The sequence below is a fragment of the Apus apus genome, chromosome 17, assembly GCF_020740795.1.
Source record: "Apus apus isolate bApuApu2 chromosome 17, bApuApu2.pri.cur, whole genome shotgun sequence".
NCBI classification, from domain to species: Eukaryota; Metazoa; Chordata; class Aves; order Apodiformes; family Apodidae; genus Apus; species Apus apus.
Window position 1 is genome coordinate 10,439,420 of NC_067298.1, and position 13,198 is coordinate 10,452,617.

General features: G+C 44.7%; 1 protein-coding gene across 2 annotated transcripts in view; it reads left to right on the top strand.

Moving 5' to 3' along the window:
• Window positions 1-7,209, top strand: part of KCNJ16 (potassium inwardly rectifying channel subfamily J member 16) — a 31,215-nt gene extending 24,006 nt beyond the window's left edge. For both annotated transcript variants that reach the window (XM_051634854.1, XM_051634853.1), the window contains one exon: window positions 2,743-7,209. In XM_051634854.1, coding sequence (XP_051490814.1) covers window positions 2,819-4,108 — 1,290 coding nt within the window. In that variant the 5' untranslated portion in view covers window positions 2,743-2,818 and the 3' untranslated portion in view covers window positions 4,109-7,209. The remainder of the gene's footprint in view (window positions 1-2,742) is intronic.
• Window positions 7,210-13,198: the final 5,989 nt, after the last annotated feature.

The following is a 13,198-nucleotide window of genomic DNA, read 5'->3' on the forward strand; positions in this document are numbered from 1 at the left end:
ATGCAGCCTGGAAAAGTTCAGACTTGGCTTGCCTTTAAGCACATCCAAAATACTGGGCAGCATTTTTAGATGTTTTTGAGTGGCTGAGGAGGCTATTTCCTCTGACTTCCAAGCACATTTGGGATTTTAGGTCATCTGGGGCACGTCTCCACTGTGCCACGCCAAATGGCTCTGAGCAATTAAATTTTCAACACGACAGAGAAAGATGAACTCAGATCTGAGAGCAATATATGTCTGTTAGTGTTGCTCTGCACTGATTCTTTTTTATTCCAGCCAGCTCCAGGGCTAGATTATTTGGTTCTGGCTTAGGAAGCTCTGCATCACATTCCTTTTGGTATTGCAGACATACTTCTAATTGCTTTGCAAAAGGCAACCTAGTGTCTTAATACATGGCTTTAGTCATACCAGTCAAAAACACATCACAGACATCCAGGAGTGTAGGTATACTACTACAGGTAGAGTCAGAGCTCCTGGTGCAAGGTGCCTCACAATCAAAGTTGTCTCCTCTGTAAAATCAGAGTGGACTTCGTTACAGAGCTGCATGCCTGTGATTTTTGCCAGCACCAACAAAATCTAAAGGTAGTGCCAGCAAAACACCGTTTTAAAATATGATGATTTGCTGATGGGAACAGCAGAGAGCGGAATCAACTCAGTAGTGTTTGATTCATGCACTGTTTAGTCCCTTTTAGAGTCCCAGGTTGATTGAGAGTATTTTCAAGGAACTGTAGTTTGAGTCAATAAGAAAAACAGTATAAGCCTAAGCATGTTTTGTATTTCAGATTATATTGGCTCCTGATTACAGTTTGTTTCATTTTCACACTTCACATTACGAGGCTCTTAAAAAAATAACTCAACAATTTCCAGTTTTTGTTTGTTGTTAAATATGACTTATAAAATGTTAGGTCAGAAGTCTTCGATAGACTAGGCTGCACTGTTTGTTTAAAGCTATGAGGAAAGCAAGTCATATGAATGTTTCCAAAGACTGTATTCCAATAAGTATTTTTGGAAACATTAATGTTGTGTTTTGTAATGAAGGCCACATTCTGAGGCTACAACACCATATGTCACATTCATTTCTGTACTGAAAAACAAACAAACAAACAAACAAAAAAAAGTAAGAAAAGAAAAAAGAAATGGAAACTATGTTTGGCTTTTAAGTGTTTTTGGAATAGTGTCTGTGCATGCTTGTCATTGTTCCTTGGATGGGAGAAGAGTTTTTGGTCTGTTAATCTAGTCCATCCAATATATATTACACTCTATGGCTGTGACTCTCTTCTGCCTTGAAGCGTGTGCAGTCACTTAGACTCAGGCGAAGGGAATGAGGAGCTGAGGAAACAGACTACCACTTGGAAATTTTTTTTAAAGTTCATTTTCCATAAATATGTTGGCTTCATTGTAAACCTGCCTTTGAACTTTCATCAGCTGAAACCAGCTTAGAACTGGGAAAAGTACTTGCCATTTTTCCATTGAAAACTCACAATTTTTTGAAGAATAATGACAGTTTTTCCTCAAAATTATTAGCTTTTTTTTTTTCCCTTCAGAAACATCAGTTGAAAGCATGACATTTGGCAAAAACTGGGAATTGTTCTAGCTGTGTACCCTGTCACTTCTGACTTGTCAGTGTGTTGAGTGTTAGCACTTGGGATATGGTAGAATGAGCTGGAGAGCTGCAGGAAAAGGCATTTGCCTTTTCCAGTGCTGTGTCCTACAAGTAATTCCAAAGCATCCTGTAAATGATTACCTCAGCTAAGTCTTTCCTTTTTTATTGGATTCCTGTTGATGAGATCTCAGTTTCTAACGTAAGTTCTTGTTATTAGTCACTAAACGTATACCCTAGCACTTCATACTGCTGAAGTTCAAATGGCTGCAATCTGCAAAGACATCCAGCTTTCTTCTGATCTGACAGAGGAGTCTCCTAATTCACATTACTTCCTATATTTGTGTCATCCACAAATTTTATTAACATGCTGCATGTTTCTTTCATACTCATTAATAAACATTTAAATACTTTCTGGCAGCCGGATTTTTTTTGTTTAAGGAATGATTTGTGAGGCTTTCCAGGACCTCAGAGAGGTTTCTTTTTCATTTGAAATGTAAATACTTTTCTACAAATTGAACAAATGTGTCTCTGTAGCACTCGCCCAGTAAAGTTCAATTCCACGACCAGGTTTTTCTGGGCACTACTGAAACACAAATAATGATGAATGATTGTGTGGTTGATACATTTTCTGGTTAAAACACATCGGCACTGAACTTGCCTGCCCGTGCTACTGAAGTCTGATGTGGAAATGAGGGTGTTTTCCTGGGCAATTCTTCTAATGGAGGAAACCAAACAAACATGCAGCAAAAAAATAATTAACTACCTCAAATATCTGGCTACCTTTCAGAGTGTTAGTGCCATTCCTGTGACTGCTTGTAAGAGCCCACCCTGATTGGAATGTTACTTCGCCAGAACATTAGAAGACCTGCTCACAGTGGGGTCACCACCAGGGTTTTTGGTTTCTGTTTTCATCTACCTACCAAATTTTAGGATTGATATGGACATTTCTGAGTGGTTTAATTTCTAGCTGCCTCATATTTCCAGGCCTACGTTTTTGAGCTATGTTGTGTAATGAATGTCAGAGTCTGTACTCTTCAGAAGATTGCTCATGATGGCCACAGAGTGAATGTATTTAAATTTGGCATTACTGGGTTCTGGCAGAGGAAATTTAAACACAATAATTTTTTTCTTTTATTTCATAGATTTCCAATGAACAAAAAAACCAAATAGTCCCTGGGAAAAGAAGTGTGTTCTCTAAACTGATGCCACAAGGCAGATATGAGAACGATGACTGACCAGAGTGGTTGCTATAGGCCTGTAAACATACAGGGAAATAAGTTCAGTTACAAAGGCACTGGTCAAGAAAGCCCTGAAATGGGGATGAAAAGATTGCAGAAGAGATTTCTCCACAAAGATGGCAGCTGCAATGTGTACTTCAAGCACATCTTTGGGGAATGGGAGAGCTACGTAGTGGACATATTTACCACACTGGTGGACATCAAGTGGCGCCACATGTTTGTGATATTCTCCTTGTCCTATGTTCTTTCATGGTTGTTCTTTGGACTTGTCTTCTGGCTGATAGCTATCCAACATGGAGATTTATTCGATGATGAAGATATAACCCCCTGTGTTGCCAATGTCCACAGCTTCACAGGAGCATTCCTGTTCTCCCTTGAAACCCAGACGACCATCGGTTACGGTTACCGCTGTGTTACAGAAGAGTGCTCTGTGGCAATCCTCATGGTTATCCTGCAGTCAGTCTTAAGCTGCATAATTGACACCTTCATCATTGGAGCAGCCTTGGCTAAAATGGCCACAGCTCGAAAAAGAGCTCAAACCATTCGGTTCAGCTACTATGCTGTGGTGGGCTTGAGGGACGACAAATTCTGCCTCATGTGGCGCATCGGGGATTTCCGGCCCAACCACATGGTGGAGGGCTCTGTGCGCGCCCAGCTGCTGCGCTACAGGGAAGACAAGGAGGGGAGAATGACAATGGAATACAAGGACCTGAAGTTGCTAAATGACCAGATCATACTTGTTACACCTGTGACAGTTGTACATGAAATTGATAGTGAGAGCCCCTTGTATGGCCTAGACCGGAAAGCTCTGGCCAAGGACAACTTTGAAATCTTGGTCACTTTTGTCTACACAGGTGATTCAACAGGAACTTCACATCAGTCAAGAAGCTCGTATGTCCCCAGGGAGATTCTTTGGGGCCATAGGTTTAATGACATCCTACACGTAAAGAAAAAATACTATAAGGTGGATTGCTTGCAGTTTGAAGAAACCACAGAGGTTTATGCTCCTCACTGCAGTGCCATGCAGCTGGATCGGAAGGAGCAGGAGTGGAACCGAGCCGAGAAGACCCGGGATAAAGAAGCAGAGAAGTCAGCACTGGAGATCAAGTCATTCAGCACTAACCAAAAGTCATTTAGTGCAGTGGCCCTTATCACCAGTTGTGAAGATCCAGAAGAGCCCATGCCAGCTGTCAATCAGCCTTCTGGAGAAGTTTCTTATCGGAAAGCAGCTTTGACCTTAAGCAGGCTATCAATAGAGTCCCAAATCTAGCTTTTTACTCCAATTAAAATCACTTCCAACACATTATCCCAGCATAGCTTTGAATCTAAACAATGAACTTGTGCGCACAAGCATTTATACTCTAAACATCCCTGCCAGCATGCCCACACTGGAATACGTTGCTGAGCTACTGGAAGGAGCTTCACATGGGTTAGGGGTGGATATCAGTGACAGCATTGGCACAAGAAAACCACTTACATTGGGGTTGACTAGACAGCTACTGCACTTGAGCAACTTAAGGTAAACTTTATTAGCCTGCACAGACCAATGTTGGACATGTCCAGAGATAGTGAATAGGGAACAAAAAGAAGGCAGTATGCACCCTAGGTCAGGTTTTTCAAAGCTGCCTAATTTATTTGGAAGGCCAGTTTCCAGTCCCTCTGGGAGGCTCTAAAATTTCCCCACAATCAGGACAAACTTTGTTTGTTTGTTTGTGTGTTGTTGCAATTGCCCCTCTCTAGCATTTCAAATGAAGCCCCCATCCTGGGGTCACATTGGTGAATCTATGGGGCTGTTTTTTGCAGGAGAACAGGAAAGAATAACAGAACCTGGTATTACTGGGTAGCTTTGGAAATCTGCTTACACCCTGCCTAGTCCTCTGGGATCCACAGTAGGATCCTGAGGAGCTTTTCTCATTTCCTAGTCGTGAGCCATTTCCAGAAGTGCTGGTCCCTCAGCAGCTTGAGGTATGGCAGCTGGCTTGGGGCTGCATGAAGATGTTGTTAGGTGGCTCTGACAGCTTGGAGGGCTGGCCAGACTGATTCTTTTGCACGGATCAGAAATAAAAATGAAACCTTGAGTTTGAAACAAAAATCAGCAAAATCAGGTTGAGCCTCAGAGAGATCATGTTTCTAGAGTGAGCTGTGCAATATTTGAAATCTCTTCCATTTCAGAATGTCAGCCATGCTTTTCTTTTTAGGATATTATGCTTCTTTAAAAAGACAAAGATCAGTCTGGAGATCAAACCACATTATTTTGTCAAAATTAAATATTTTTATTAATCTGAAATGACTGGGTAGAAATGATCCTTCACAGAGAAATTCAACAGAACCAGCTGTCAGCTCAATTTGGAAAAAAGTAAAATGTTCAAGTTTTCAAGTGGTCTGTGACATGGAATTTCCATGCTCTGCACATCTCTGCAATTATTCACTAAGCAATATCTCATCATGCTTTTTTTCCCCACTGATGATTACAGTTAATTTGCATTGTGTTTAATTATCATGCTAATATGAAAGTAATTCTCTCAGAATTTGTTTTTGCCTAAAATGGGATTTATCTCACCTGACCTCAGCCATCAAGTAATTGTTTGCCTACTGGTCGAGGCTTTCTGTGGTTACTGGAACTGTTCTGTCTTCACAGATAAGTTCATCCCATCTCACTCTGGCTTTTTAGGGAGCTGACAGCAATAGGATGTGTTTATCCTGGAAATGTTCATCCTCCTCCATTTATTGTGGAAGGAGCTGAGATGACTGTTGTGGAAATGCTGGCTAACTTTGGGCTGCTAAAATTAGGTCTGACGAGTCATTCACATCATCCTGACTAATTAGAAGCTTTTATGAGCTCATCACATTAAATGAAGAAAAATAAAATGCTGAATCTTTTTTTTCCCCTGAAATTTACTCCACACAGTAGTAGTGCTGCATGATCTTAAAGTATCTCGTATTTCTCTTTTTTTAGCACTTGTCTTTGGATAAACGTGATCCCTTTAGGTAAAATCAAGCGTATTAAGAAGCCTGGGGGAGACTATTATTCCAAAGCTCATTAATTAGCCTCTTTTATATGCTGAATCATCAGCAGCACCCATCTCTAACTGCAGTAGAAAACACATTATTGTATCCTGGATTTGAGCACTGGCAGGAGTTGGGGAAAGAGTCTGAAAAAATGGAAAGGAATGTAGGAAAATGGATAAGCATCCAGATTGTATAAAATAGAATATAACCTTCAAGACACATGAAGTAATCCTTCCACACTCCTCTGTCTTTGAAAGATCTTGGCTGGGTGACTTGATTCAATGTTGGGAAAGACATGGAACAATCTGAAGAGAATCCAGAGGTCTAGAAAACATGCAAGTGAGGACATAGGGAAATTACTGAAGATGTTTCAGTCTAAAAAGGGGTTAGAAAACAAAGAAATAATTCTCAAACAGAAAAAATTGCAATTCAAGAGAGAAGGATAATCTGTTGCCTATATCTGGTGGGTAGGACAGGAAAACATGGGTTTCAACTGAAGCTAAAGAGACTGAAGTTAATCAGGACAGACTTTTGTAAAGAAGGTGAAGCATCCATGGATCTGCGGGGTGTGTAGTCTCAGTGGAGGTGGCTCTCAGGAGCCCTTTGGAGAGAGCAGCTCTCAGGAGTGATGCAGAATGGCCAGCCTTGAACTTCCAGCCCTTATGGTTTTCATCAAAAAGGGAATGTCCAACTTGAAATCTGCCTCATGGGCCACTTTACAGGTACTTACACACATGAATATTCACTTAACTGCATGGGTAAAGCTACTCAGATGAGATACTACTGATGTAATCAAAATCCCCAAAATACCTTCAAAAGGTGCCAATTTCAGGTGCTCTTTGTAAAAGTAATTTCCCTTTCGGAGCTGTGAATCCCAGCTGCCTTTCCCCCTCCCAGTTCTCTGCTGCATGAGCCTCATGCGGTGAAGAAAATTCCTTCCTCTGAATGACTTTCCTGTAAGTGAATGTACCAGGAGGCTGATTTAGCATTTGGTCACATGCTTCTTGGTATAGATAGATATAAATATGTGAGCATGTATAGCAATGTATGCTTTGGCATAGAAGTCAACCACTAACTGATGAGGGTCAGGAAGAAACTTCTCTCCTGGGCATGTTAATTCATAACAGGCTACTATACAGTTTCCCCTACTTTTATCTACAGCATCTGATACCAGCCAGTGCTGGAGACAGGATACTGGTTGAACCACTGGTCTCAACCAGTCTGGCTTTTTCTGGGGTTTTCTGTTTGATATTTTAATGTCATTTATCACAGTATAAAAACCATGTATAATAATGTATAGCAAAGCATGCGTTGCATTTTTATGAATAAAGACACAGAAATAAAGAACATGCCTCTACCACACACCTTGTGAGAGCACTTTTTACTTTTCTTCCATTCAGCCACAGTTTTAAGCTTCTGTATCTTATGCATTAAGAAATGATGGAAAGATTTATAAGGTGCAGAGTAATCTTTTGACTTTCAAAGATGCCAAATCACAAGCAAGCCCACAAAGCTGTAGCTGCATTCTGGGGAAGCTTCTTAGCTGAACTCTTAGGAGGGGTGAGCCAGACTGAGCCCTGCTCACAGACACACACACACACTTCTGCATGGCTGTGGCATTCAGAGCTTGCATCCTTAACGTGCAAGCTTCTCACCTGATGAAGGATCTTTGATAGCTCCAGGTGGCAAAGGCAGGAATGGACAGAGGTGTAGAAGGGATACACAAGCCCACAAAGTGTGCAGACTCTGCCATAACTATATTTAGGTAGGGCCTGACTGTGCTCTTGGTAGAGCCAGTTCTTACATCTCTCTTTCCTACGAGAGGACCTAGGAGAGACCCTTGCAGTACACTGGTGTACAGCAGCTTTGTGGAAGTAAGAGAGAAGATATTCCCCACCTGTCTGCTCTTTTTGATGAGGATAATTTCCAAGGATTTCCATTTAGATTTTTGTTGTTTTCTTCATCCCCATTGCAGAGCTGAGCGATGCAGAAGCAAGCAAGCTTCTCAGAAACCCATCAAAAATAATAACTCATGCAACCTCCCAGCAGAAACACAGCTCTAACCCTTGACTCATCCCTAAGAAATGGCTGGAAGTGCCCACCAGTCCAAAAGTCAGTGTCTGGCTGCGTTGTGGGCTGTGCAGTGAGTTGGGACCTGAAGTGAAACCCAAGTACCCTCCTGCTCTCCCAGAGCATTGCACGTGCTCCTTGGGTCTTCAGAAAGCAAATACATGGAGCTGAAGTTCAGGAGTTTCTTCCCAGCCACCACGAGGCAGCACTCAGCATTTCTTTCTGCCTCAGCTGGAAGTTCCTCACCCTGTTCCTGTCTTTTCCACAAAATGTACCAGATGAAGCAAAATTTTAACAACAAAGAGAAAACACAAACCACTTTGCATTGGACTCCTGTATCATGATTATGGCCACATCTTGGTTATTTTCTTTTGGAAAGTAGCACTGTTGTGGGTCAAGATTAGTTTATGTGAAAGAGAATATAATAAGAGATTATTATATAATTTATTTTTCCAGCTTTGCCTAGCACTGCTCATTAAGGCAGCTGGCATTTCCTTCCCCATTATCATATATCATTTAGTGCATACTTTTTGTGAAGTTGATTTTCAGATGTGGGACATAATATTTATCCCTTGTTTCTGACAGGCTGTGCAGGAGGTCTGACTCCAGCTGCCTGCCTGACTCGAAGCATCACATTTACACACACTCACTTCAGGAAATAACAGGTACCTTTCAGGCTATCAGAAGTGTTTGTGTGGGAAGAAAAAATTGCTTGTAAGCTTTTTTTAGCTCCTAAAACTTTGCTGGTTTAGAGCTGGGAACCTGCAAACAGAAAGAGTTGGTGTCTCTGTGGTGGGCCCATTTAGGGAAGCATCTGACAACAAATTCACTTCCAAGCAGACAACAGGAAGCGTGACAGAAATTAAACAAGAATGAAACAAGAAGCAGTTGCAGTTTTAGTCTGGGCTGAAATATGTGGATCAACGTCTTGGTGGGGCTCAAAATCACAACACAGAAGCTAATTCCAGAAGTTAAAGCTTTTTCTTGGGGTCAGTCCCCAGGGCTGAGGGGGGGTGACGGGGAAGGAGGTAAATAAACATCAGGTGAAAATGGAATGAAATTGGGTAACTCCAGCTGGGACCCATGTTTCTCCCTGAAAGCTGGGAGTTTCTGAAGCCCCGATATTACCACCTGCCAGTCGATGTTCGCTCCAAGGCTACAATGGTCAGAAATGCCCAAGGATGGTTGGAACCCTGATGTGTCCCCAGAATTCCCTTTCTGGCCCAGCGGGGCTTCAGCTTTTCCTGCCGGTGACCACTGCCTCGCTCGCACCCAGCCCCGCAGCCCACGCACCTTTCCCGCAGCACAGCAGCCCCCGCACCACTCCCGTAGCCCCCGCCGCCCTCGCAGCCTTTCCAGCCCTCGCAATCCCGCAGCCCCCGCAATCCCTGCATCCCCCGCAACCCTCGCAATTCCGCAGCCCCCGTAGTCCCCGTCACCCTCGCTGCTCCTCGCAGCCTTTCCAGCCCTCGCAATCCCGCAGCCTCCCGCAGCCTCCGCACCCTCCGGCAGCCCCCGCATCTCCCGCACCCTCCGGCAGCCCCCGCACCCTCCGGCAGCCCCCGCACCCTCCGCACCCTCCGGCAGCCCCCGCATCGCCCGCACCCTCCCGCACCCTCCGGCAGCCCCCGCATCTCCCGCACCCTCCCGCAGCCCCCGCATCTCCCGCACCCTCCCGCAGCCCCCCCCGCTCTCCCCGTTCCGCGCTGCCGGCAGCGCCGCCGCGGGCTCTTGGCCGCCACCTGGTGGCCGCCCGCGGTGCTGCCGCCCCCCAACGCCGCCCTCGCCCGCCGCGTCCCCGCGGCCCCTTTCCCCGCTCGTCCCGGCCGGGGCCGGCGGAACTTGCTCCGCTCTCATTCGCAGGGCCCTGAGCGGCTTCCCAAGAGCCTCTGGTAGAAGAAAAGCGCCGCAAATTCAAACGAACCGATCGGTTTTCTTAGTTCCCAGCTTTGCAGGGCTGCGCAGCGGCTGAGAGCCAGCAGGGCCTGCGGACAAGGCTGGCCCCGCCGGGGCTGCCGCGGCACGGCCGGGGCGGTTACAGCCGCGGCACCAGCAACGAACCCGTTGTCAGCAAATTCCTGGTGTTGCCCAGCGATCTTAGGGTCCAAACTTGGCACGAGAAGTTAGGGATTCCTCTAACTGCCTTCTCGGGCTCAGTAGAATAAATCAAACTCAGAAAGTGAATGATTTTGTTAGAAAAATCGATCTGACGTGTGCGCCGTCCAGGTGATTTATTCTATGTAATTCCTTTTTATATATAGAAGCAAAAGCTGAGAGGCTGCTTGATTTGCCAGCTTAGGTATATATAGCCAGTCAAAACTGGCTACCCTCCACTAGGAACTTTTCAAATAGGGCAATGATCTATTTGTGGCCAAAGATACTTACTTCGAGAGGTATCAGTGACAAGAAGCAAAAAGCTGCTTGTTTGTTTGGACCAGGGACTGTGTGTGTGCGTATAAAGGCAACGCTAGCGTTGATTATGTAAAACTCCACACAGAAGGGCTCCAAAATAGAAATGCCTTAATAATTATCTCATATTCAGTGCCATGTCCACTTCTGAACGCACATTTTCCATTGAGCAGCTTCGTGCGTTCTCTCACGCACGGGAGTAGCTCCAGTTAAACATCTGCTGAACCATCTATCTCATCCTCCTTCTTCACATCCTCTCCTCAGACTCTCCTTCCCAGCAGCATCTGTAGGAAGCTCCACAACTGTCAGGCAGCTGGGCTGCTGTGACTACTGGGCATTGCATTTCTTCCTCCTGTTTCCCCATCTTTCTTGGATCACAGGGTGTCTCTCAGCCTTGCCTGACAAGGGAGGGACTATTTTTGGTCTGATGTTCACTCGGCACGATTCCTGCTTAGTCCAGGTGCCAAAATGAGCTGACGGCCTCTATGTGACCACTGTACAGAACAGAAGTAGAGAGGAGACTGTCCCAGAGCCTTCCTGATACCACTGCCCTGAGCTGTGGCTCTGTGGAACATCTGTACTGGGTGTCTGGCACAAATTTTAACTGATAAGTGCTCATGATGATAGGTGTGCCCTAAATAAGGCCTAAAAATAGCAATTATTAATACAGGGGTAGGTCTCATTTCAGATCTCTAAATGGAAATCAAATAAGACCCTGGTGAGTGTACCCGAGGGGAAACCTTCCTTGTCCACCCAAATCAAGGGCCTTACTCATGTTAAGTAAATGTGACCCCACCAATTTCAATGGGGCAGTTTCCAGAGTGACCTGTGGTAGGATGTGAGTGGGGAAACAAAATTTGAGAAGCACTTTATGGCAGCTGTTGGAATTACTGACTGTATATACTGGTTAAAACCTCCCCTCTTCAGCGATTGCTCTCTTCCAGAGGCAAAAAGCCACCTTTCTTTTGTCACTTGTGTCACCTGCAAGGGTACAGCAGAGTGCCCCTCCTGAGTTAGAGGGCACATGCCTTGCCTCACTGGCTCCTCTTTCTCTTTCCTCTCATTTTATCCTTTTTAGTGGAGAAGTTCCAGGTAAAGCTGTCAAATATCATCCTTCACAAGCACATCTGAGTTGCCAGAATAGCCCACAAAATATCAGCCCCGTACAGCTCCACACACAACCAGCCACAAGTCATTTCCCAGCACCCTCCAGCAAACCTATGGCTGATTAGTACCCAATACCAAAATCACAGCCTTCCCTTGGTGTGGTATGTCCCAAAGACCTGAGGGATGAGTTGGAAAACCTTAAGCTGGCACCCTCAGGAAGTTGGGTGTGAAGCTCTAATAGGGAAAATCAGAACAGAGTAGAAGCAGGGGGCTGGAACTAGTTGATCTTTAAGGTCCCTTCCAACCCAAACCATTCTATGATTTTATGTGAGTGTAGGTCTGCACATAGGGATGTGGCACTGAAATAGCCCCCAGCACTTTCTTTAAGTTAGCCTTAATAAAAGGGGGTGGTGCCTGCCAGTTCCATCTCAGGTTTCATCCCTCTGAAATATGTGCACTTTCACCACCCATATATTTGGCCCAGGGTAATTACTATAGTGCTAATTTTACCTGAGACGATGAAAGCACTGGAACAGCCTCACCATATAAAGGGAGAAGATACATACAGCTGATCCAGTCTTCTGGGTCCTTTTTTAAGCAAAGAAAGTCATGACTTTGCCTTGTAGATTTGGTCCTTTGGGAGGCTTCTTCCTACAAGACTTAGCCAAAACACAACTGAGGGTAGAGAAGAGCCAGGTCAAGGATACTTGTCTGTAAGTGTTGCCTTGTAGTAAATTACCTTCTACAGATTAAATTACTCAAAGAGATCTGCTTCTTTTCTTTACTCTCCTGTGAGTGAAGCCACTTCCAGACACCAAAAGCACAAAGATGCTTGAAAGTCTTCTATTTCTTTTGGACCTTCCAAAAAGATTCAAAGTCAATTGACATTTTTAATAAAGATTCAGAACAGACATTTCTTCTATCCAAACAAGTTCAGCTTGAAAAAATTATAGTGAAGTATAGCCAGAGGAAAAGCAATTTGCCAGAGCTTGAAGAGTGTGAATAATGCAAAGCAAACAGCTCTGCAGCTTTCACTTGTGCTTTCAAATGTGCTCACCTGAATTGTGCACCCATTGTGGCTGCACTGGTGGTTCTGGTGACCAGCATCACAGATGGTGCTTCAGGAAAGGTGAGCTGGTTGGTGATTTCTAACTTCTGTCAACTTGGAGGATTTGGCTTTTTAACAAAGCACCCAGAAATTATTGGCATTGTTGGCGCTCGATTCTCAGTCACCCCATCAGGAAAGATGAACACAGTCAGTGGTTATGCTCTGGTCTGGTCTGTTCTGCAAAGGATTTTTATGTCACCTTTGCTGTCAGAGAGCACTGGCACCTTCCAGTACTGCAACAAGCGACACAACCAGCCTCTGTCCATTCTCTTTATCTCTTTGTCTCTCTCTCTTTCTCTCTCACTCTTTACTCTTTGCCACCTATTGACTCTACATGTGATCTCCAGCCTTTGTCAAAGGAAGATAGCCAGAAGCTGGGTGCTGAATGTTCCCTCTGCCCGAGCCCTCGGTAGGCATTTGGCTGCCAAGTTTAGTGTGTGATGAGATTAACATGGAATACAGATCAAAGTGCTGCTCTGAATTAAGGTTTGCTGGTCTGAGGCCTCCAAGGAGGAGTGTGGTCTTCTCGTAACCAGCCTGTCTTCTCCCCGAGCTGCAGCACGTTCTGCAAATCTCTTGATGCCGGCAACAAACTGCAGAAAATGCAAACTGGCATTTGGGTGTGCCAGCCCAGTCTGCAGGGCAGCGAGCCCTGCC